At 37.3% G+C, this 26,432-nt stretch overlaps 1 protein-coding gene across 5 annotated transcripts; it reads right to left on the bottom strand.

The window, feature by feature from the left end:
* Positions 1-630: 630 nt before the first annotated feature.
* Positions 631-25,246, bottom strand: PHC3 (polyhomeotic homolog 3). 5 transcript variants are annotated; one of them, XM_010211759.2, is made up of 14 exons: positions 25,100-25,246; positions 24,262-24,420; positions 22,767-22,844; positions 21,090-21,248; positions 18,769-18,864; positions 16,434-16,671; positions 14,489-15,366; positions 12,420-12,570; positions 11,417-11,670; positions 10,422-10,578; positions 6,390-6,504; positions 4,853-5,003; positions 4,530-4,761; positions 631-1,039 (listed from the first exon to the last, which is right to left on the bottom strand). In XM_010211759.2, exons 1-14 carry the CDS (start codon positions 25,223-25,225, stop codon positions 885-887), a joined length of 2,949 nt encoding a protein of 982 aa, XP_010210061.2. In that variant the 5' UTR covers positions 25,226-25,246; the 3' UTR covers positions 631-884. The 5 variants fall into 5 exon arrangements, with proteins under 5 accessions (XP_010210061.2, XP_010210062.2, XP_088380058.1 ...); XM_010211760.2 differs by having other exon boundaries at positions 21,090-21,215; XM_088523932.1 differs by lacking the exon at positions 18,769-18,864.
* Between the last annotated feature and the right edge of the window lie 1,186 nt (positions 25,247-26,432).

Below are 26,432 nucleotides of genomic sequence, written 5' to 3'. Positions count from 1 at the left end.
TGTCTCCAGTTCTCAGAGCTAGTTGGGGTTGCAGTTTTCATCCCCTCATACCCAAGCAATTGGGAACCCGAACCCTGAGTGCTCTCACACCTTCTCAAGATCGATTCTGAACCCTCATTTAAGAACTGCTGATCTAGTTTAATTAGCAGCAAGCAAAACTAACAACTTAATGCCCTCTTAGTGCATAGCAGCATACAAAGAGTGAAGTAACACATGTGCTTCAGTTACCTCCGGCAAGAGTGTCAAGCCATTGTATTTCAATAGCTTGACAGCAAGGATTTCTGAGGCCCCTGAATGGTCTTGTATTCCTAGACTTAAAGTAAATACAGTGGCAGTAATGAGGATAAGCCTACATATGAAAAAAAAGAGACTGTGAACCTATTCCTTCCAAGACTTTGCTCAAGACTAAAAGAAACTCAGAGAGCACAACTAAATGCATAGCATTTTACAGTTATCAGTGCTTCCACAGCATCTGTGGACACTCCTGTTATTTCAGTCCAAGAACTGCTGTATACGTGGAAAAAAAAGTCTTTCAGAATACAGCAACCTAATTTAAATTGTGTTTAGACTGGGGGTGCTAAACTTGTACAGTAAGTACACATTGGGGAATATTTAACTTACCACAGCATGTTTCTGTTCAGATTTTTCCATAAACTCCCACTTTAACTCGAAGTATTACTCAAGCTTTACCATGAACTTATAAATTGTGGGAAACTATGGAGAACTATATGGTACAACCAGAGGAGTATTTTTAAGTTTTTATATGGGGAAAACTCCATATTTTTAAGAAAGCATCCCTGTAATACTCATGCCACGGTGAAGATGTCAGCATATTACTGTTGGTTCTGTCACAGAAAACTGACATTTAAGCCTTCATGTTCCTCCTAGGATTCCTTCAATGAATTGATACGTGCACAGATTTTCAATGCAGGCCCAAGCTTAATATTCATTGCACTCATAAGGTGATCCTCCTTCAGCAAGAGGAGAGCTTGTCCATCAATTTCTTGTGCTCTAAATTCATCTGCAATATCTTGACAACCTGCAAGGGAACACAGAGAAGAATGAGTAGGTTACAAACATGCAGTGTTACACAATTCCCACTGCTTGAACCCTTCGCTTCTGGAAGCTGTAATATAGAGTTCAGTAATGTGATGGCAATATGGTAACTTATGAGATGATCTGAAGATCATCTTTACTACAGCCTCTAATAACACCGAAAATGTAGGAGAATTACTCATTGTAATTCCAAGTCCTTGGGTAAACAATTTCCTTATTTTGTTACGAGGAACTACTGCCATGACCTCAAAATTGGAAGAGACTGGCAAAATACTACATAAACAGCCATCAAAAGCATCATTCACCTGGATTCTTTTCAGCAATAAAATTTGTGCGTATTATGCATATGTGCATTGTTAGGTACAATTTAAAGAGAAACTCACCCACAATTTCAAAAAGCTGTTTGTTCCGCCCATATATTACCAATACTGGTCAGATACACAGAAATTGGGGTTTGGGGTTTAGCAGAATTGTCTCACTAAAGCTGTATTGATTACCTGAGTGAACATGCCACTTGCAGCAATAACTCGCTTGACAAGCACAACTTCAAACTGGCTCCTTTTTTTTTAATGAGAAATTTTACCGAACACTATTATTCTTAGGGAAGAATGGCCTTAGGTCACTTAGAAGGTAAGAAAGGAGAGAACTGGGTCAAACTGTCCCAATTTACTCAAGGCCCTTTTCATTAAAGAACAGTAAGGGAAGCAGAAGACCCTCAAACAACGTTCCATTAACCAGGAACAGTCGGTTATGCCTAGATGTACAGCAGGCCTTTTACATGGACATGTATCTTCTAACATTTCAAGTAACAGCACTTATCAATTGCTTATCTGAATCTTCTTCAGCTTCAGAGCAACGTGTTTCCTGTTTTTACTAAATGTATGTTCTCAGCCTTTTGGTATCTTCTTCTGTCTCAGAGCCTTTCAAGCACATTTTCATTTGTGCTCCACTTTCCATTCCTGCTTGTAATTATTTCTCACTTAGGCTTATTCTCTTGACTTCATATTTTTTCATCTTTTCCCTTTTCTAAAAGTACAGTATTTCAGAACTAATAAAACACTAACTCTTTTTCTACCACCTAGGATGAAATCAACTGCCTAATTCAATGTCCTCTTAAGGTGTCAGATTTAAATTCTATGAACAATAGATACCATCTAATTTCCTGGTAGATTTAGAAATGTGCAAGAGACGAATGAGATTGCCTTTTTATTTATGTCTTCCACAAAATGTGGAGGGAACATTGACATCCAAGTTTTAATTCATTTTGAGTTATTACTCTGTAGCGACAGTAACATTCAAGATTAGAAAAGGCTAGCATTTCACAAGGAATAAATCACAAGTTTTTCTTAATGGCAGACCTGGTGCAACAATTAGATACTCTTTTATTAAGCAGAGGATAAGGCAAGATTAAAAGATAATGGAATAATAATTTAAAGAGAGTTTGTGGAATTCTATGGTATCTCTGGTTTTACACTAAACCTCTGTAGTTTAGGCTATACTCAAAAGCTATACCCCCAAAAGTAAAGTAGTTATTGTGCAGCTGCTGAGCAATTTTTAAATCAGTAAGGACTATTTGGTACAGTTGTATTTAGAACAATACAACTTTAATAGCTGGTAAATGCCCAGTTCTTGGACATTATTTGCTATAACAAGAAATAAGTGGTATCATTTGAAAAATAAAATCCATTTCTCACATACCATATTTATACAGTTACAGAAACATTAAGCTATTTCAGTGCTTGCAAGTACTCTGCAACATCTACTTTTAGTATTTCTGGTACAGTGATGCTTTAGGGTAGCCTAACTACAAGTTACAACACCATAAATATTTGGACGTTCTTCTCATGTAGACTTGGACGTAGCCTTATCACAGAGCACCTGCACTGGTACTGCCAGCTCTGGCTACAAAGGGAAGACACAGCCATCAACAATCATGGGAAAAAAAAAATCTTCCTTATCTGATTCCTTAATACCATCATACCTTAAGATAAAGATAGATAAAAATAAGTCAGTAATAATTCCACGAGGTGGCTTGTGGTTTTTTTGGCGAGGAGTGAGGGGGCTATTAAAACAAGATCAGCTAGATCAAGCATTCTGATGTAACTTTAGCTAATAACAAAAAGTAAAGAAAATCAAAACAAAAACAAATCTTTGATTAATTTTGGAAAAGCTTAGGATGGAATCTGCATGTATTTCAAATTCCTCATCTGAGCACGTTTGGGTATTCTTGAAATGCTTTTCCAATTAGTTGTTGTGCAAGAACTTGACAAAAAAGGGAGGTGTTGAAGAGCATGAATTTTGCAACCAATGAAAGAAAGGAGGAACAGCTTTGTTTTTTCCTGTTCTGCATGGACTGCATCAAACATATATTACAAAATAGCATGACAAAAAATCATCTTGCTTTCTATTTGGATTATTCAACTTCGACAGCATGAGAAAAATATTTTTTCAAAGGTAGCTTGAGAATATACTGATCATAAGACCTAACTATCCTAAAATACGAACATAGGTATGTAATAGGTCTGCTGTAGATACCATTCAAATATAGATTTTTCTTATAATATCTAAGAACTAGGCCCTAAAGAGGAATGGAATGAGTAATTGTAATAAATTTGCACTGAACACAGAAACATACAAGCTTGCTTAAATTCAGAGATTAACTTATTTATGAAATAAATATGAAATATATAACCAGCAGCTGCTAAAATATTCTACAAGGAATACTTCACAAACAGAAGCCACACTTTAAGAATTATATTCTTGTTTTCATACTAGCAAATAAATTGGAAAGAAATATGTTTAATAGGCTTATTTATTCAGGTTTTTATGGTATTTCTGGGACAGAATTCTTTCACAGAATAAAAGATCTGATTTTACAGATCAGGGAGTTACTGAGTTATCTTGAACTTCATCTCTATAAAACTAATAAATCAAAATAGCAGTTATCTAACCATATTTGAGTCATGAAGTAGATTACAGAAAATTGAAAGAGCAGATCTTAAATCTAAGGAGCTTTGCTTAACAGACATCACTGAAAGTTACCAGAACTCAGTAAAGTGGCTTCATTGCAATTTATGAAGCATCATTTTTTTCCATATATATAAAGGGAATTAATTCCGTTCTTGCTTTTCCTACTAAGTAAAAAGCAAGAGAATAAAGGAAAGAGAATAAAAGTGTAAAAGGGAGGAATCGTGTCTGATCTCTCTACTGACCTCTTGAGAGAAGTCAGACTGAAGGGAAGAGCACCTTTAGTCTCCATCAGCTGGGATGCAACAGCAGAAGTGGGACTAGTTCTATCAACATGGGATTTGTTCTGAAGGAACAAGCAAGAGGAGATAAATCATATTCTGGCCTCTGCCACCAACTAATGAGTACACTAGTGCTGCTACCACACCACCTCTTCATCACAGCGATGCTAAAATGCAAGGAGCTCTACTGTGCAAACAGGGAACAAACTATTTTACGTTACATACCAGGCAAAGAATGTATGAAGGCCCAGACTTCATCAACAGTCCACACGGATGGATCATTTTGCACCACTGGCAGCAGGTCAATGCTCTCTGGCATTTTCCTCATTCTTAGTTCCCTAAGTTCACGTTCCCTCTCTCTTTCACTTTGCCTCCGCAGACGGGTGGTCATGGCAGTTGGAACAGTATCTTCATGAGAAGCCATATCTTCTTCTGCAGATGGATAAGTAATTGGAAGCTGGAAAATGTAGTACAAATACACTACAGTATTACACTTTATTTGTAATTCCCTAAAGAGTGCCATAGTTCTAAGCAAATATTGCACAGACCTGTCTGAGAAAGTGATCTCGTGAGGCCCCATCGGGGCCACTCGGTCGCCGCCCGCGCCGCCCAAGACTTTGGCTGTCTGATTTGCGATTCCAGCGACTGCTCTTGTCCGATGCATACAGCCCGTATTTCTTAGTGCAACTAAGACTGTGCCTAAGGAAGCAAGGGATATTCAACAGTGCATCAATACTTTTTTTTTTCCTGGACAAATTCAATCAACTTAGCACTAACATGGCACTTGTTTACACAACTGTTGCCTAATTAAAGACATCACAGGAATACGAGGCCATTTTTTCTAACCCTTTGCCTTGATGTAAGATCAAGAACATCTAGATTAACCCCTGAACATGTTTGTCTATCCTGTCTTAAAAGTGTCCCAGGATTGAAGCACCACTTAATCACATATTCCAGTCCTGTGTCTCTAAAACCTCCTCTAAAAGAATCGAGTCATATTACGTCTTTTGCTTCCATCTTCCTCCACCTGGTTGATACAATCAAAGGAGGATGGAGGCAGAGGAGCCAATTTCCCTCTTAGGACTGTTTCACTAACAGAGTCCCAACAGATAGTAAATAAAACACATACATTCCCACTAGCTAAAAACTGAATGTCTCACACCAGGGACAAAAGAAGAGCAGACATAAGAAAGGCTGTTTCCAGATATACTGATGCAAAGAACTAGACAGTGATTAGAAAGGGGGAAACCATTCCCCATACAAGATCATTTATAAAACAGCTGGGGTTAAATATCAGCTTTCCATAGCAGTTATAATGATGGAAGATCTTACATCTAGATGTTGATTTTGATTTGTTCTTCTTTTAACCAACACAAAATGAAAAGCAAACTAAACTCCAAAAAAGAAACCGGAAACCATTTTCCTCTGTGAATCATACAGGAGCGTATGGCTTCTTTATTTTATTTTATTTTTTCAGGAAAGAAGCAGCTTTAAAAAAAACACTAAATTATGCATGCTTGCAAATATTTCTATTTTACTCCATGCAAATGATTAATTTTTAAACTATGTTACTAAAAACAACTATCGACCTTTTTAGCCAGGCCAAGATAACTCCGTGCTTTTTCCAGCACAGCACAAAACCGTAGGAAAGCCCACCTAGCCTGTGCTTTTTCTCTGACAATGCTTAACATGAGCGGGAAGAGAACATGAATACAACAGATAAAGTGATTTGCGGCCCATGGACACGTGAGCCAAAGATCATTTCCAAACACTGTGCAACTCCTTCGGGATGTCTGTTCTATGATCCCAGCCTCCCCATGACCCAACTGCGTCAACAGCCCCTGAGTGAACAGCACCACAGCTTAGCTGCAATGCATAAGAAGTCAAACAAAAGGAATTAGTCCTTCCTGAAACATATCACGTTCCACGATAGTCCCCTGTACCTACAGATTCAGGGAATTTGGGCAAAGGCGGTTTCATTTTTCACTGTTTACTTATTTTTAAATATCAGATACTATTTGGGCACTATTCCATTAACCAGGCAGTGATAAACAGCAACAGTGAAGCAATAACAAGGCAGAGTACCTTTTGGCACAGGATGTGGAGCAGAATCGTTTTGACCGTAAAAACTTATTAGGATATCCCATTTTTCCACAAAATTCACACTTCAGAAGGTCATTTTCAATTTCGTCCAGACCCTCTAAAGAAAGCAATGAAACAAAGTTAATCACAGCAACAAACAAAATGACATTCAATTCTCATCTCTTAAAGAAGTAGACAGAAGATTTTCAAATAGCAAGCATCTTTAATGAAAAGATGTGAGTAAAGAAAAAATTATGCCAAACCAAGCAACTCATAGATACCATTTTTTACACAAAACAACTGAGCAGATGGAAACTTCAATTACATTATTCAACTGGTTTAGCCAGCTTTTTTGTTAAATTTCCATCCATCCAGAGCACGCATGCCTTCAAACATGGTAAACAGCTTTTTAAATCTGTAATGATGTGATGGAGTAAGCTAGTAAAATGTTTTCTTTGAATAAGTCACAGCTACACCAGTAGGAGGATTTCTGGAAGCAAATAAGACATTGAATCTCATCTATGGGTAAGAGAATCGGAGGCAAACTTTTCAAGTAAATGCTTATTAAACCATATAAATTCTACTCAATGTGGTTCTTTAAAGTATAGGGCTACAGTAAAATTTACTATGCTCATTTTTTTCCTTTTCACATTTATTTGAAGCAGCTGTAAGTTTGGTCTAATCCATTTTTTTGGCTTATTTGATTACCTTTGCACTCTGACAGATGTTTGAAGTAAACAATAAATTCTTGTTTCAAAACACAATTCCTATTATTCTAAAATTCTTGCTGTATACATCCCATCAGCGAAATGGACTGTGCAAACTACCTGTATGTGATTCTAGTCCTAGTTAAAACACTGTCCCTCAGGTTTAAGTCTTTTTCAGTACAACTTTTTAATCAGTCCATGTACCATTTTTCCCAATCTCACACTTGCAAATGCACCGTAATGGTTCTGCATTTGTGCTATCAATCTTTCCCTTCTACCCTTTCTCATTCCTTCTTCTCGTTTCCCACATTTTTCCTTCCCCCTCCCCGTCTTTTTTTTTTTTCCCCTTATAATCACATGCGCCTAGGAAGCTATTAAAGTCCACATCTTGCTGGGATCAAAAAAGGCATGAATTTCTAAGTATTTATCCCAGAAAAGTAATTCCCTCTCCCTTATGAAAAAAAAAAAAAAAAAGCAGATCTGGCTGTGGTACCTTCACCAGCTTCACTTGCAGGAAATATCCTACTCATTCAAAAGAAACAAAATAGTTTGAGTCCATTCTGCATTTCGTTTGCATAGGCACCTTAAATTCAACCAGAAAACTGGAAAAAAAGGATTAAAGTTGTCTTTTAAGAGCCTTTTAAGTGAAAGAGGGTTTAACTCATTACTCCCGCATGCATGCAAGAAAGGATTATAGCATCTGATCAGTTTACAGTCTACTGTTACAGATTGCTTTTACATTTGGGAGATGAGGTGATATTTTTCCTACTCCCTGTGAAGAACTTAACACACCTGCTGACAGAGAAACACCATGAAAGAAAAAGTAGAAAGGTTCAGAATAATGCGCTACAAGGCAACAAGGTAAGCATACATGTCATGTGCTGAATGTCTACACCTTCTTCAAGCATATAATGTAGGCAGTACATGACTTATATGTAGTTGAGAAGAGTATCACCATCTCTGCAAAAGAATTTAACTTTTGGCATGGCAAAAAAAATATATTCCTATGTGCCATCTGCGAAATATATTATCTGGAGTGAAACTAGTACAAACTGACATCACTAAACAGAACTGTGAGCCACATGGCTGCGACCAGGGACAAAATACAGTCATTTAAAAATTCAGAGGAATAAAAAAAACCATTTCTCTATTTTGCCTCTTGCTATTCATCTTCTCTATTCACATTTTTATATCATATAATCAATTGCAAAAATCATAAACTATCCTTTTGTTTTAAACTCCATTAAGCACTAAGTTTATCTAATGCAAATGCAGGTATGAAAGTTTAATTTGAAAGAGTACAACTGTGAAATTGTAAAATGCAGTTTCAGTGATAACGACTCATTAAGCTGTTCACGAACACTAACTCAGTTGCACTGTTAAGATGACAAATAAAAGAGCACTAATGGAGAATTAATAAAGTTGAAAATACAGGGAAGGAAATTGGAATAGCATCTCTAGTGTATCAAGATCCATGAATATAATAAGTAAAGTCAGTAAATCCTCCAACAGTGTCCATGGGGCAAGTCTCCAAGCTTATAATTTGGTTTCACACATGAAATAGAAACTGGGAATGGGAAACATATCACAACTTGTCAAATTTGGAACTGAAGCTAAGCAAATACCAGAGACGCATCCTTCAAAGAAACCTGTGTTCTTATATCAACAAGTACTCATCTGATATTCAAACTAGATTGGGCAACATGGAGAAAAATGGACAACATAAACAGTGAAGTAAAAACTGATGCTAAAGCCTTGTCTTCTGAATGAGGTGTTTCTATCTTGTACATGGAATGTCTATCCCATTGAATGTTAAGAAAAACTGCTTTTTTTTTTTTTTTTTGGACTTCCTTGTAGATGCCTCTCAATGCTGGATGTCTCCTACCTCATCTAATGAGTAGCTGGAAACCATGTATATGAATCAAACACCAGCTGTCAAGAGCAACAGCTACAAACAAAAACATCAATGTTTGAATAATTCTGTAAAACAACAGACAAGCTGTTTGAGATTTACTGAGGAGTGACAGTGCACTATCAATGCTGAAAGGAGCTTAAGGAATGCTATTAAAAAAAAAAAAAGGAACAAGTACATAAACGCCAAAATAAGTATTCCATCAGAGCTGCATATGTTCCAAAGTAGGCACCAGAAGGCAAAAAGAAAAAAAAAAGAGAGAAAAAAATTCTTTTCTAAGAAAAATAAGGTCTGGAAAACGCAAATACATTTATAAAAATTCAGAAAGCTGTGGTGTTCATCAAGAAATCAGGAAGTGTAGTTTACTATGCACAGTCACAAGCTAAGAGATCCACAAATCTTTTAGTTCACATGGGTAGAAAAGTAGTAGAAAGTAGTATAAAAATAGACTTTTTTTTTTTTTTTTACGAAGATGGAAAATAATTTTTAAAAAAATCAAACAAGTAATACAATTTACCATATGGCTGCTCTCTCTCTCTTTTTTTTTTTTTTTTAAATCATTGTGTGGTTATCTTGAAAATCCTCATGGGAAAAGATCAGAAAAGGAATATTATGGACTATTTTAACTAAGTGACAATTCACAATGCTTATAGTAGGAAGACAAACAACATAAATAACAGAAGCCATCGGGCACATAGTGACACCTCTCACTGCTCCGGACACTGTCCAGAATCAGGGCTTTTTTGCAGACACTACCCCAGTGCAGACTTGCAGCCTCATTTTGGGTATGAGGGTCACTGTTACTGCCACTGCTGCTGTGTTAGCATCTTGCTACCCTGCTCATGACAGTTTTTCTGTGAAAGAGGGAAAGCAATAATTGTAAAAGAGATATAAATTTAGAGTAAGAACTTTAAGATAAATGGAAACAGATCAAAAGCAGCTGCTGTGTGACCTCTCAAGTTGTAGAACACAAAAATCTCGAAGTGGCACAAAAATTCTGAATTTTAGAATCTTGACTGAATTAAGGTTGGGCAAAGCCAAGCTTAATTTCCACCCATTTATGAAGGTATCTACATTTGGACTTGAATAATGATAGTGGCCTAACATGTCTGAAATACATGGTTGCTTGGTTCTAACAAATCCATGACTATGACTATGTCAGATATTGCATGAGGAACTGTGAAGATATTTTTAGTTGTGGTAAGAGTGTTTTATTCTGATGAAGACAAGTACAATTTTCTTGATATTTGTGCGCATTTACAGCAATTGCTATTATTAGTGTATTTAGCTACTAATTTCTAATTTCTAATTGAGACAGAGAGCTAGAGATAGATTCCACTAGTACAGAAAGGATGGGATTCTGTAATATATACAGAACTGAAAGGAAGAACAGATATTTAAACAAAAGCTACAAACCTTCTGCAATCATATCCTCTATCTCAGTGTCCGATGAGTTGTCTGCATGTTTTGTATTCTGCATGTCTGATTCAACACACGTAACACTCATGATTTGACCCTCCACTAGCAATCTTTTTTCTGCAGGCTGTTCTACCAGCAAAGATGAACGACTTACCTGTTATAATAAAAGCAAAGCAACAATGATTAACAAAATAATTAATAATGGAAAATAGTACTTACTATTCACCAGCTGTAACTGAGCCAAGCATCGGTTTCCATTCTTTATCAATAAATTATTATTATATAGTGCCAAAGGGTATTTTCTCAAACAAATACAAGGACATGTTCTTACTTTGAAAAGCTTGAAATCAAAATTTAACAAAGGATGAAACCACATTAAAAATAGAGAAATGAAGGAACAGAAAACTGAGAGGTACATTAAATTACTAATCTAATGGTAGCACAGGTTTTCAACGGGCCATTTGCAGATTTTAAGTTTTCAGCAGTGTAATTCTTCCAGAAAAAAATATCAATCACAGCACTCTCAGCAAGGGACTTCCCAGTGCTTTAAGTACAATGTTTTAACATGAAAGCAGTACTAATGACAGAGGTTTAAATTAAGGTATTGCTGAGGTACCTAGGAGACAGACAAACACAACACAATCTCAAATGTTAAACTAAAATCAATTATTTGTAGCTGTCTCTGGATGATCTATGTATTCAACTGCATCTCTGTTTTCATCTAGTACCTTGTCATCTATTGACACCGACAAGCCAAACAGTAGCATGAATTCTAGATAAGAAGTTAATAATCTCAGCAAGTGTATGTACATAAGACAATACAAGAAGACATGGGCATCCCAAAGTGCTTCAAGAAACAACAACCTACCAGCCAGGGAAAAGATTTCAACCACAAGATCTGAAAAATTATTCAAGGTGTAAAGACCTAAATTGCTGGCAGCCATGTCTCAAGAATTACTAGTAAAAACATTTATAACAATTTTTAAACTTACAGGGAACGGCTCCAAGCCCTCCTGAATCACAAAGCCCTCGATAACATGGGTGAGGATCTGTGGTTTAACGATAGCCTGTGGAGGTTTGTTTTCAAGGCTAGGAATGCTGTTGGGCATTGATGTGCTGTTGCTCCTTGTTGTTGCTGCTGGAAGCAAAAGAGGTGGCGGTGGAATTGAGGCATGCGACGGGTCAGAAGGAGATTTAATTACTGAGGCACTGACTGATGATGTCACTGAAGGTAGCCCCGCATGTTCTGAAAGAAATAACAAAATATTTTCTTATCACTTTTTTTCCAACCATTCTTTCAGTATTCTAGAAAGAAGAGTGATAAGCACCTCTAGCTCTGCATCTGTGATTCTCGTAAAGAAGGATTTTCCTCTATTGCTTATAGGCTTTACCTTCGAAACAAGATGATTTTTCTTAGCAGATTATTCTGCAAACAAATAGTTTTCAACTTCACATCACTCCCCTTTACTCAGTACCAAACTGCAACCATTCTTGACCATAACAAATATAAAACCAAGCCAAAACAAAAAACTGAAGCTGAAACTTCTAAAGAGATGTTTTTGGGTTCTTTTCAGGGACACTTTGTGGCCTCAGTAACCTTTATGGTTGCAAACACATAAGTCATCGAGCTACTAAGCACTCAGCTGCCAGCATAGAAGCCTGGTTCAGGAGCCAGGATTTAGAAAAGCTGCTTCTCCAGGTGTTCTGAAAGACAAAGCACTCATTGCAGCAGTGTGTGTGCACGTACGGACTTTTAAAATTCACACACATTATTTTATTTATATATATATAAGGAGAAAGTTTTTTGGGTGTACATACATACCTATATAGAGATATATATTGTATTAATTTCCAATATACTTTATAGCTTTTCTAGTTAAAAATGATTTTACTAAACTATACAAAAGTGTTTTTTTTTTTTTTAACTTTAACATATAAATGGCTACTAGAAGTTTCTAAACAGAAATGCCATCTTAATTTTACATTTGTTCTCACCAGACAAGGGCTCTTCTGAATTTACTGTCTCTCCGTTCCCCAGGGTGATGGCTGGTGGCGACAGAGTCGGGGGTGTAGGTGTTCTAACCATATGGGCACATTCAGAGTCCTCAGGCATCTCTTCTTCACATACATTCTCCACTTGGTAAATCTGCATCCAACAAACTATTGCTTTAGAGAGATTTCCATTCTATCTTAATACCTTGAAAGAGTTGCATAAATATAATTTTTTAACAAATTATCAGTTTAAGTGTTAAAATATACTAAGCTTATAATAAAATACAACATTTACCAAATTGCATACAAATCAATGAGCTCTGAGGAGACCACAAAAATAAAACTATTTTGTTGCAAACAGGAGAATTCTAGAATATAGGCATAACTCTTCTATTGAGCAGTCCAGAGAAATTAATTGACTTTTTCAATTTCTGATCTTTATTTTTATTTGCACACACACACACACACACACACTTACTGTTCTTTAAAGACTTCAGCAAAATGCAAGCTCTATAATAATGACAATTTTGGATTAAACTGACTAAGCATTCCAGCTGAAATTTACCTAAATTCTTTAGTACCATATTATCAGTTCAAAATTCTGCCAGACATTAACCATATAATGTGAAAATTAAAATTAAATACATATCACAAGCTGATACTGTGCTCCCATGCCTTGTTAACAACTATTGCAACAGATCTGGAGAAAAGGCATGGAAGTCATCCTAGTGTAAAAGATACAGTATTTATCTTTTCCATTAAGATCCACGTAAAGCTGACAATTCCACAAATATTGCTTAATACTCATTTGCTAGTCAGTCTGACAAATTCTTGGAAAATTCATCCTGAAGAAAAGTGCAGTTCTATTTTGGAACTGCAGGCCTTATGCAAGATTATGCTGGGGAAAATAGCAGTGCCAGAGAAAGAAAACAAGATAAACTCTCTGCATAGTATATACAGGACTATCCCTCTTGTTGTTCTAGTTTCACAGAAGAAAAAAAAAGGGAAAGAAGGGGGATTCTCTGGATTACAGAAGGATGCTATGAAGGATTTGATATATATGTATTTGTATCAGAATCCAGATTTTTTTTTGAGTTTAGATCTGCATAAGTCTCAGCTAATTAACTTGGTTTGTCCTTAAGGGAAAGCATTTAAAATTAAATATTGAAGAATAAAGTTTCACATGAAGTTTGTGCATCTCCAAATTAATCTCAAAATTGGAAGCAGGAAACAGCTCAGTTTGGAGTCCTAGTATCTCTTAACCACCGATATAGAAGTTTCTGTATTGTTTTTAAACTCAGATAAAAGCCTAATTACAATGGGTATTTTAGGAGAACATGACAAGACTATCAGATATTTGTGAACAGGTTATAAGATATTTTTATCAAGCTACAAAAATAAATCAATGCGATTTACTGACAACCTGTTTAGCAGATTAGGGTGTAAAACATCACCTTGTCAAAAGCACACCTGGCTGCTTCTATTCTTTTGGCTAATTTCTGCATGAAATATCAGGGGGTTGGCATTACCATTACCTCCTAAATACCATCAAAAATAATTAGTACATAACCTTTCTTAATCTGTTTATATCCTGAAAAGTCTAAAAGAACTGTTAATTCTTCAGCTCACATCCATCTCATTAGCCTGATACCAATAAAGTCTGGTAATAACGCTTTATGTGTTTTCATTAACTATGGATCATTTTATTTTACTGTTATTTCACAGAAAATTGTTTTATCTTACAGTGTATGTAAAGCTAATATTTTCCATCAAAAAAATTCTGCAGAACTCCTTGAGACTAATGTGGACTAAATGAAAGGGCAGTGACTGAAAAAACAAAACACCACATAAAACTTCCCCCCAGAAGAGCACCCAAAGCGTGACTTCTACACATCTAACTGCATTCACCTATCCCTGTCACGGTTTAATGGCAGCTTTTGCAACACTGAAGGTTTTAGAGAATGGGCATTTTCATAGTTTTGGTTGACTCTTATCTCTGGCCACAGATGACACCAAAGAGAGGATTCTCATTCTTAATTTAACAGTAAAATCAGAGGTTTCTGAGTACTTACCACTGGAGTTTCAATTGGTACTGATGGCTGCACTTGAAGATTCACCGCAACGGTCTGCGGTGGAGGAAGAGTCTGAAATGGCAGCTGGACCAAAGCTTCTGCAGCAGGAAGTTCTTCCTCAGAAACCAAAGTGTTTTGAACCAAAACTTGGCCCTGGGATAGAATTTCAGGCTGCACTTGTAAAGACTGCACGGACTGCAGTGGCAGTTGTTGCATCTGCGTTGAAGACGTTGACAGCTGCGGAGGGGCAGTCAGGGGGATAGGTGTGGACGGCAGGGCTGAATATGGCTGGTGTGGTGTGGAGGGCACTATCTGCTGGCCTGGGGAAGCTAAGCTGGGTTGCTCCAGTGGTGCTACGTGTACGGCTGGGGAAGGCGGGAGCGGGAGGTGCGACGGAAGGTTGAGCGGCTGTGCGACCGGCCGGACTGGACTCGTAGTACCCTGCTGAGAGGCGGTCTGCTCTGCCTGAAGAGCTGCTGGCACAAGGGAGCTCGCCTGCGACTGAATAAGCGCTTGAGGGTGAATGATTATGGTGGGTGACTGACTCGGGGAATGAGGAGGTGGAGGAGACACCACTACTGACTGCTGAGCTGACTGGGACGGAGTGGGAGAGAGCGGCAGAGGCGGAGGATGGATGTGAACGGGTGAGCAGTGCTGAGGCGGGACACTGCCGGGAGCGGGAGGAAGCCCGTGGCTCGGGACAGGCAGGCAGTGCTGGGACAGAGGGGGCTCCTGACCAGAAGTCTGAAGTGCCATCGGCTGGACTTGCTGCTGCTGCTGCAGTATCAGCTGGTGATGGGAAATCTTTGAAGGTGGCGAATGCAGTGGGATCGGCTGATGTTTTACTAAAGAATGAGGTTGAATTGGAGAATATGAAGCTGTGAGGGAAAAGAAAATCAAAACTGACAGTTAGTATTAGCCTAAGTTCAGGAAACTCTAAAAATATTAAGAAAAATGAAGTTTTAAATCTAGTTAAATAAGTCAGCCCAGAAAACTTTTTCGGCTCTTTGGATGTATGGTGAGAAATATCTACTTTGACAGCATATAGTGCACAAAACCAGTTTATTAAAGCAATACATCAATTTCCAAAGCAAACTTCAACAAATAAGTGAATAAAACTATGCTTTTTACCTATATTTACATACACTTATATAAAAAATTATCCACAATTATCTTTTTTTGTGTTACTTCTAAGATGAATAAACGATAATGCTAAATCAGTAGTTAAGAATTCTATTCAATCTTTGCTTTGAAACAGAGTGGAGTGGAAATAATGACTAAGTTAAAGTTTAGGTAATATGATTCCAAGAGACTCTTAAGAAAAATTCCAGAAGACTTCATTATGAATCCAAACCTCTCCAGGTGTTTGCCTGAACTTGAATATAAACTGAAAGTTATGCACCTAAAAATAGTGCAACTTCCAGAGATATCACATCATCTCCAAGGGAACCACTTAAAAGTAATTCCCCAGGGAGATTTGGGTGCATAAAAACAGACGTGTATTAGCACACACATGTTTTGTTCCACATGTCTTCGCTTGCTTCGCCTTTTCCACTTAAGAAAGCCATTCGTGTCTTTCTACTTATTCTCTTAGGAAAGATTGATGTTTTTCTTTTCAGAAACAGGTACCAACGATGTGAGGGTTCGACAGCTGAAGCTTGTCTGCCTCTCATTCTTACTCCTTTTCTAAAAGCAGCCATTAAGCCAAGCTAGATCCTTGGAATTATCAGATCAATTGCCTAGAAAACACTCTTTGAAAACAAGGAAGCCAAAATGTTACACCAATGCCTATGTAACTCCATGCTTATCTTGATTTACTCAATTTAAAAAGAGTAATGACTCTAGAAAGTCAGGAAACATCTCTTTTTCCAGACCTACACTTGCACCTTTCATAAGAGATAAAACGTTTTAAAGAAACGTTTTAACAGCTTCACTTCCATCCTACCTGGTGTTATTAACTGATGTATGCTTGGTGCCCGTGTGACTGGCGTACTCCGACACTCTGGAGTTGGGCTCTCGCTTTTCCTGTTGCTTTCTGAGGAATCTGGCTGGCTGCCCTTGGTACTGGTTGCAGGTTTAGGAGGGCACAGAGACAATGCCTGAGTTTGACTGCTCTTTGGTGGGCCATTCTGTGAACCTGACAATACACCCAACTTCTGGCTGCGCAGTGTCAAGTTCTGAACCTGGGAAATGAACCAAATATGCAAAAAGTACATACAGATGTCTAAGAAACATCCAGGCTAACACAGCAAATAATCAACATTATATAACGCTTCTCATCCTATGTTATCGAAATAACTGAGAAATTAAACAATCTGCTTATTTTTTACGTTACAGATTTTAGAGAAGAATAATGACCTTAAATCACTTCAGTGATAAAGGAAATATAGCAGTCTGTTCTCAAAAGAAAGAAAATGAAATTGTTCATTACACTAATAGAATTTATATATATATATATATATATATTTTACTATTACTGAGCTTTTATAGTGCATAACAAAGCATCTTGAACAAATACAAATTTATATTTCATACAGTACTGTAGGAGTGCAGTAAACTATGTCTGCTGAGATGATTAACTTAAACCAGAGCCCTGGGTAGTCACTGGGACCAGAATACGCTGTATGTTATCCATATATTACAGATGAGATTCCTTAATCTCTACAGCAGTATTAATTTGCCTCTTGTTATGATACCTCCAGTGTCATATAAAACCAAAAGTAGGCTTCCTGAAAGGTATATCAGTCGGCGATTATTTTTAGTAATGGCCTTTGTACCACAATCAGATTTTGTGGAGAACAGCCCCAACTTTCCAATTCTACATGCTCAGCTAGAATTTCAGTTCAAGGATAAAGACTGCCTTTGCTGCACTAATTTACTTCATACTTCACATGAAAAAGAGGACTAATCATCATCATCTGCTATTTTTCCTACATAGTCCCCACCTCATTCAGCAAACAGTACTCATAATAAACAGGTAAGTGACATTTTATTTTTCACTGTGTTAAACATTCAAATCCTGTTCTAAAAACAACAGTATTTGTTTCCACATTGGCTTACATGCAGCATTTTTTGCAATCCTATCTTTGTGAGCACAAATCAAATCAAACTTCGGCAGACCTTATCAATTAAATAAGTAACGTGAGATTTACAGGACATACAGGAAAAAGACATGAAAAGAAGAAATGTATGAAAACAGAGAGGAGAAAGCAGAAAAGTGTCAGTTCTGGGTGTGGTAGGTGTTCTGTTGAGACACTGCTAATCACTGAAGAACCTGAGTTTCTTTTTGATGTTTTGCCATGGAAAAAATTCCACAAAACCACTATGATTTCACTTTGCAAATATCTGGGCTAAATGTAACATACATACATACATATATATATAATGTGTGTGTGTATATATACACACAAACACACACTAATGCTTTTTTTTTTTTAATCCCTGGAATTGCTTATCCACTCAGATTTGCTTACATGGTCAATAAAGACCCTTCTCTTTCTCCAAGCTCAGACATTTGAAACCACAAGGACATATTTATCACAGGGTGAGAAAAACATAAAACCGACCAAAGTTAACACTTCTCCAGTGCATCACTGACTAGGTGAAACTGGATCTTTGCAGTGTCACTGCTGCTATAGAAACTGCTACACAATCCAGGTTAACAGCATCTGGCAGTAGGACACTACAGAACACCAAGAGAGGGAGCAACACCTTGAGTTGGATAGGGTCACCCCAGCAGCTCAGCTTTCACAAAGCTCTGCAGTCTGGACTAAGGTTGACTATCGCTCTGCAAAAACGTCTCATGAAGTTGACTGGTTGCACAGCTAGAAAAACTTGCACAAACTGAACCTTTACCTATCTTTCTGGTACTTATACTGCCAAAAAGGAAGCAAAAACACAGGTGATATTAAATAAGCCTCAATTCTTCAATTCACATAGAAGTTCTCAGAAAAACTGGAAGACTCCACCAATAAGCACAAGCACCAAGCAAGCCAAAAAGTCAAAGCTCCTGTGGAGCAGTGGACACTTTTTTGTTGTTGTTCTCCTTGCAACAAAGTAATTACCATTGTAAAATGTGCAACTTAACTTTTGTTTTGATCTCACAGAAATCAATTATTTAATGTGTGTGGTGAGAGGTAGCAGAAGATGCTGAGGATGTAAAGAAACAGCACCCATTACTTGTTTCTGTAAGCAGGCTAAACTTACACCTTAAGTATTTCCTTATTTCTGTTTTGGCCCACTGTGCTGGACACATATTTAACAAATTAATACAAGCTCACCTGAGTAGCTGCAGACTGACAGGAAGATGAGGAAGATGAGGCAACAGGAATGTCAGACTGTACAGCAGCCACAGTGGTAGCAGGAGTGAAAATAAGCTGTTAAGAAAATAAGAGAGGTAAAAGACTGAAACTTTGAAATATGCGGAAGAAATACTTTACATTTAAGGAAAGACACAAAAAATACATGTAGTGATGTAAAGCTTCTAATACTTCTTTTTGCTTTTAGATAAACTGCTTTTTGAGTTTATTGCAGTAGTTTAAGTAACGCTAGAAAAATAACTAAGATTTTTGTTCTATGTATACAGAAAAATCTCTCACAGACATATCACCTGTTATACCATTACTGCAAGAAGGGTTTCACTCCCACACTACAAATGGGCAAAAAATAAGGGGAAAAGACATCAGTCCAATACCTACAATATTAAATAAATAAAATCTAGACGATCTCTCAACTCTGTTAAAAAACCATTTAATAAGCAAGGTTGATATAACTTCTTCAGCTGTGCTAAATAATTTTCATTCAAAGAAAAGGTATCATACAATCAACCTCAAGTTAGTAATTTCAAAATACCCTACTGCCATCAATTTCTTTATATGCAGTTTGATTTCTTTATATGCAGTACAACAAAGATAAACTTTATGGAAAGTTTTGAAAAGTGACTACCAGTTCATCTTCTGGATATTTAAAAAGATCTCAACTGCAGAGAAAGCATGCGAGTTATTTATCTGGAAGTAGATCAAGTTGGCAATGAAGGCCAATGTTATGAGCTAACTGGAGATGAGAGTTTGCCTTTTGACAAAAAATGAAAGGCCTTGACAATTAAAAAAAATACATGGCTTTTGTTAGCTAGAAACAGTAGAAGATTGAAAGAGGCCTGGTATGATCAACATAGTGAAATGATCCTGCAGTGCCATTCTACACAGAAACAAGCAGGGGAAGTTCCTCTCAAAGCTGAGGTGGGGGAAGACAGGTATTGAAATACTCAAGGAATTCAACATTGAGAGTCTGGATGAAAATCTAGTGTAAATTAATAGGAAAACTGCATTAAAAATCCATGTTGTTGAGACAGACTGTTACTAAAAAGAAAGCAACCCTGTAGCCATACTGCATCAATTACTAAGTTGCTCACACCTACAAAAGGCAGTGATGCGATGTGAAACAACTTTCTGCTGTTTCATAATACTGGGTGTATTCAGAACCCAGATTTACTTACAAACCAACGACCCAAGAAAACTGTTTCCTGGAACATTGATAAATAGTTGTTTGCAACATAGTGTTTGATAGTATCTGCTATAAATCCTTATCTTGAAGTTATACTGCTTTTTCGGTAAATGTAGGAAACCAAACAAAGAACTTCAGAGCCCAATACCATTACTGCACAAGCCTGGAAAAAGTCTCAGAGAACAAAGGATCACTTTTCCCAACCACAACTTCCTAAGTGCCATTCCTGCTAGAACTCAGGCCTCACTTGGGACGTCTGACTTCAAATCTTAGTGTAGTCTAACAGGGATTTTTCCTTCCCTTTTAACTTTAGAACATGGTCATACACACACACAATCAATACCATCCTTGCCCTCGATTAAGTACTAATCATGACCTGGGTGCTAATGTACAACCTCAGTAATTTCTGTGAAATTTTCTGTGAAACTGCACGTTACGGAAATCCACTTATACAAAGCTCACTGAAAAAAAAAGGCATTTATTTAAACTATGGAAAGTGTTAAAGTTTACAATAAATAAACAAAACCACAACACACTAAACAGATTTTCTAGAACCAGCATATCAGGAAAGAAATGTTTCTTCTAAAAATATAAGTGTCACCCGACAGGAAATTGCAAGAATCTAATGAGTTTCTTATTACTCTAAAGAGAACGAAAGATACAAATCTAACTCAAACCCTAGGGACAATAATTCAACACAGATAATCTTAGCTAAGTATAAGAAAATTTTAATCAAAAGTCTGAATTCCGAATGTTAACAGTGCATTAGAAAAATCTACCTGGAATAAAAACAGACTCCAGTATGTCTTTTTCATAGTCAGGAAGAAAAGACAGATTCTTTCTTAGATTTTTTTCTATGCTTAATCAAATAGCTGCAATATGACCATGCCTTAAAAAACAAGCAAATAAAAAACACTCAAACTTCAGAGAATTAAGTTAGAAGAGTACTTTTACTCTTTTGAGGTCTAAGCTATTCCAGAAGATAAGTACTCACAAATTAGAAATCGTATTATCAATGCTACCTGTAACTAAAGAAGAAATATGTGAATAATTTAGAGAAACAAAAATAAAATATAACACTGTAAAGGTCAAAACTCACCATTTGAGCTCGGAGATACATTTGAGCCTGGCTTGCACTCAGGGTTGGAGAGGTGCTCCCCAGCAACATAGTCTGTTGGGTGATACTGCTGCTGGTGGTGTTGGAGGTCTGTGAACGGCTTATTATCTGTGCAGGTGTAGGAGAGGTGGAGAGGTTAATCTAAGGAAAAAAAATATTATTTCTGTCATGGATATTCATTCATCCTAGGGTCTAAAGCCAGAAAGCCTTTGACAAAATCAGTAGGGGCAGCTGAAACTGATTAACAAAAATATTTTGATCCAATCATCATAAAACTGGATTCTGGCAAGACTGTACACTCCATTCTCAAGCTGCAAGGAACATTTTGCGGTACATAGTAAGCAACTATGAATATCAACAGTGATGTTATGAAATCTGAAAAGCATACTTCATATCAATACAAATGTACAGAATACTCTTCACAAAGTGGTAATATTTTAAGAAAAACACTTGACTTCTAATACTTATGTGTCTTTACACTTCCATGTTATCTGACTGGACTGATAACATCTCCCAAGATGCTCATTATGAAGCTTAACACCTGTCTAGATCAGGACATTTTATTTATGCCTCAATATAGGTTTGGGTTCCTCATTCTATATATGCATATTTAAAAATGACTGGAGACTAAAACTTTTTTTTTTTTTTTTTTTTTAACAATTGCATAGTAAATGCTCCTCAGTGATTTCTCTTTAATCTCTTTTCACACAAAAGCTGGTTTTCTTCTAAGAGGTTTAACAGAGTTAAGTGCCCAGCTCTTTTTCATCACTCTACTCAAAGATTTCCTTGGAAATCCCAACCCAGTTATAGTTTGGGTTGGCTGACAGTTTAACATCAACAACTTTCTCTCCTAAATTTAATGAATGAATAATTTTACTTCTAAGAACTGAAAGCTGAAGCAATGCTCCAAAAGCTTAAAAAAATACAAAGTTATGCACTGAAGTCATGAACAGCTTGAGAGCATGACTGATTAGCAGGATGTCTTTAGGACAAATGATGGCCTACAAGTGGACGGGGGAACTGTGCATGAGCGACTACGCAAATTACATCTATGAAGACAGCATTTAAAGAAAAATAGCATGAGCTGAACAGGCAGAGCTGCTTATAAATGAAACCTGAGTACATTCCTTGAATATGAGTATGTGAACGTGCATAAGAGATCCATGTTATAAGATTATAATCAATAATAGACCGAATGCTATTTATATGATATTAAATGTATACAAGTGAGCGATGATTTGGGTTACCTAGATTCAGTGCTATTTAATCACCTGCACACAGTGTTACTATTTCTAGCTAACAAAGTGCCCTGTACAAAGAAACTAATGTTAAAAAACAGTAAGAAAGCATATTAGAAACTAAAGGTTAGGGAGCAAATGGCCTGGTAAAGTCACTGGTGTCTGCAAGTGGGCATCAGAGCACTAACAGTGCCCTGGGACAGGGGAGTCTTGGACTCCTGCCAGCAACAGTATGGGTTGGCAGCACAGATCAGTTGTGGCAGACACTGGAAGTGCAGCCAGCACATCACACTCCTATTTAGTGTTGCTGAAACAGTAATTTAGATCAAACTTAAATCCCCAAATCCTTTTTGTTTTTTCCAAGTAGGATGTAATAACCAGCAGGGGTGAGAATGGGTGCGGGGCTTGTTCAGTTACGTACCGAGGTCTGCGACATGCTCGACTGCTGAGTGACACTCCCAGTGGGGGAAGTGCATTGCCTCCCACCTGACAGGCTTGCCTAAATAGCAAGAATATGTGTCAAACACTGAAATCAGAAAGTATTGAAGTGATGTTCATATTATTGCATAAACCATCAAAAACCTCTCTCTGCTGGTGCCCTTCATCTGAGTTAAAAGTAAAATACTTTACTTGGCAGAATTAGTTTTCAAAGTGCACTCCACCCTATAGACAGATACCTACAGGGTACTAAATGCCTTCAACTACCACCAACTTTCTGGTATTAAGGCGCTCACAGATTAAGACTGGAACAAAAACTATCAAAAGTGATATTTAGTGAAGGGTTAATGCTGCGGCTCACCAACTAGGGTGCCAGAGAGCTTGTGACATGACATCATTAAAAACGGTCACTATTAAAGAGCACATTAAGTTACTTTTATTGTACTTAGAATTCTCTAAAAATAAAATAATCTTTAAAAATGCTGTAAGGAACACCTTCTTATCATTCTAGAATGACAATTTATGTATGCATATCTAGTATCTGATATGAACTAGTACCTTACTACAGCAATTCTGATTGAGTGACATTAATTTAAATTTTTATATTAATAGACTGCATATCAAGTTTCTCCCCTTTCCACAATCTGTTTTTCTTCACTCCATCTCAGTAACTGCACATATATGCAAACACAAATGCTTCACAAAAAATGATAAATTAATAAATTACCTTGATCTAACAGAAAGCGTACAGAAGTAGAAGCCAGGAGCATACAAGAGTCAATCCTAGTTCTGACAACAAACAGGTGTAGCCCTGAAGTTTTTACACTCTGGTTTAGCATCTCTGCTTGTGAAATTCTAACACCCACCTATCTTTGCAGGACCATATTCCCAAAACAAGGTCAACTGAGATCAAAGGGAGTGTTTTCACTGACTGAGTTTTCACAATGGGTCTGCTCCAGTGCTCATTAACATTAAAAGATTTTCCTCAGAAACAAAATGTCATTTGCACTGCCATTTACTTCCTACGTTTCCATATTTAGAGTTTAAATTGAAGTATGCCATTGTTTAGAATGCAGCCAGTTGTGTGGCAAAGCACACTAAAAATAGTGATCATCTTACTTGATTTCATTGGTGTACATTTCTATTTGTTGCTTTCTTATCAACTTTTAGTAAAAATAATGGGATGAAGATTGAGGTAGTCTATTTTAACATTATTTATTATATTATTTGATGATTTATATGATGCATTATAATGTATGCAATAAAGCATGGAATGGAGGCCTACTGGAACATCTGTAACACTGGTCAAATTCCTCCAAGTAGTTTGGTACAGTTACAAGTTAAAAGAACTAAGTCATTAAAATACAACAGTGAATTATTGTGAGGTATTACGCTCAGGCACTTAAGCTGTTATTATGTTTGGTAATGCTCTAGAATGAAGTAGTAAACCATTATTTTTCAGCAATCTTCACTCTCACCTGTGGTACAGTTGCCAGACTCTGAAATTGGGTACTGCTTAAGTGCTGCTGCTGCAAAGCAGCAGTCTGCAGCATTAGATGCTGCTGTTGGGCTGCATACATCTGCTGAAGGTACTGAGCAGCTGAGCTAGGAGGACGATGCAAGGCCTGCTGAATAACCTGTGATGAATCAGTAGGTAATTACAATTACAAAACACACACCTTGCTGATATGTTACTGAAGTTTACCTTTACAAGGAAATTAAACTAAACAAACCCTCTGCAAACCAATTACATAATACTGAACTTCCTCCATCGCCACTGTTCTCAATAAGGTTACAGAACATACACAACACAAATAAATAATATTTTCAGGCTTACAGGGAAAGCCTGGCAATCCATTACACAGCACGATTCAACAACACTGCATCCAAGACTCTCAGGTTCTTGTTGACAAATCCTAGAAGCTGGCCTGCTTTTTGGAAAGTCAGAATAGCAGTGTGAGAATCAGTTATCAAACCTAACAGAGCGGGCTCTATAAAATCCCAATTCAAAGAATGGCAAGGGGGAATGGATCCAGTGAAGCAAAGAGTTACACAAAATAAAAATACCTCTGGATCCCTCTAACCTATGCCGGTCAACGGAGTAGATTTATCATATATTAATTCATAACTTCTATCTATAGCACTATTTTGAAATGGTCCAATACCCTTGGGTAAACAATATTTTAGGAGAACTGGTAAGTCAGACATTAAGAAACAAAGCAGCATTTAGGAAGAGAAAGTGTAAAGTATCGTGCAATGGCTGTACTGGAGCGTGCTGCAGAGCAGGGTAGGAAGGAACACGTCCTAGCCCAGTACCTGGACAGCATGCCGATCCGAGCCGCTGTACACGGATATCTGCGGGAGCTGCGTCCGGGAGGTGGAGGTGGTGGTGATAGTAGTTGTAGATGCAGAGCACGTCGTCGTGCTTGGTTCATTCTCCATAGTGGTGCAGTACTTGTCCAGCCTGGCAGAATTAAAGACAACTAGTTCACAAACAGAAGAACAGCATGCACTCATTTCAAAGAAAAACAATCTAAGCTTTACTGAAATAATTGATAACATGTATAAATTCATTAAGTTTTTCTATCACCAGAAGAAATGTGGACAGATGCAGTTTTGAGCTTGTTATAACCCTAAAATACATCAAAAGTAGCAACAGGTGGCCAGTTTAGGACCACATGCAAGACTTCAACACCACTGAGGTACCCCAGAGTAACACCACACGCCCCATAGCATAGCACAGATGTTACCTGCTGCCCATTCAATACTTTTGGAAAAATGTTATCTCATTAAAAATGACCAAGGGCTTGCTTTATTCAGAAAAAAAAAATCAAAAGACTGTAGGTAAAAATGCTTTCACTTTTTACAGTGCTGCCTCCCAATACAGCAGCTATCTGTATAAGCATCTCTGATGAATTTCCCCCAACCTAACCAGCCTTGCTTTTTCTATTGCAGAGTACAATCCTGACATGCCTTCTTTAAAACTGACATGAATCTGATACACAGTTTTGAGAGATGACTAGTTCCTTTTTCAGTTTTAGTTTCATAATTAGCCATAAAGGTCATAGTTGCTGTTTATTGCTTTTTAAAGCAGGTTCAAAAGGAGGGGAGGAAAGATGTACTTCCTTCCTGCAAAGAAGGACTCAGAAAATAGCAGCTGCTGCGTACTAAGGCAAAAAACAGGTTGCCAAATTCCTACCAAACATCCACTGTATCCTGCAACAAACATGAAGATAATTAGGGGTTCCAGCTCACTCAGCCGAAGGAAGAATACAGTGCTGCATCCTTCAAAATGTGACGACTACACAATTGGGGAACTTGCGATACCCACTCCCTAGGGAAACTGTCCACACTCACTCGCATCACACACACAGCTCCTGGTGACTTGGAATAGCTACACCTTAATGGATACAAGGACACCTCAGACCTCATATTGTATATCACCTACCATATTGTATATCACATGGGTGCACCACATACTGCTTCATATCCCTCACCATGAAAAGAACTCATGCGAGTAAAATATGCTGAAAAGGCACAAATCCCTACTAATTGAACCAAGGAAAAGTATGTCTTTGCTGTTTAAAAACCAAGGTCCATTGTGTATTATAGATACCATCTATGTATAGCAGAGCAAAAGTCAACATAC

Source organism: Tinamus guttatus, unplaced genomic scaffold (genome assembly GCF_059628265.1).
Source record: "Tinamus guttatus ecotype Peru unplaced genomic scaffold, ASM5962826v1 Tinamus_guttatus_pri_ptg000198l, whole genome shotgun sequence".
In the NCBI taxonomy this organism is placed as follows: Eukaryota; Metazoa; Chordata; class Aves; order Tinamiformes; family Tinamidae; genus Tinamus; species Tinamus guttatus.
The sequence above is the reverse complement of the archived record's forward strand: the minus strand, read 5'-3'. Positions and strand labels throughout refer to the sequence as shown.

Bases quoted from the DNA above. Each gene is read 5' to 3' on its own strand.
- PHC3 (XM_010211759.2), bottom strand. From the start codon at position 25,225: ATGGAGAATGAACCAAGCACGACGACGTGCTCTGCATCTACAACTACT. The intron at 4,762-4,852 runs GTCTGTGCAATA...TACATTTTCCAG, and splicing joins GAGATCACTTTCTCAGACAG to CTTCCAATTACTTATCCATC. The intron at 1,040-4,529 runs GTATGTAACGTA...GTTCCCTTGCAG, and splicing joins CTTCATACATTCTTTGCCTG to GTTGTCAAGATATTGCAGAT.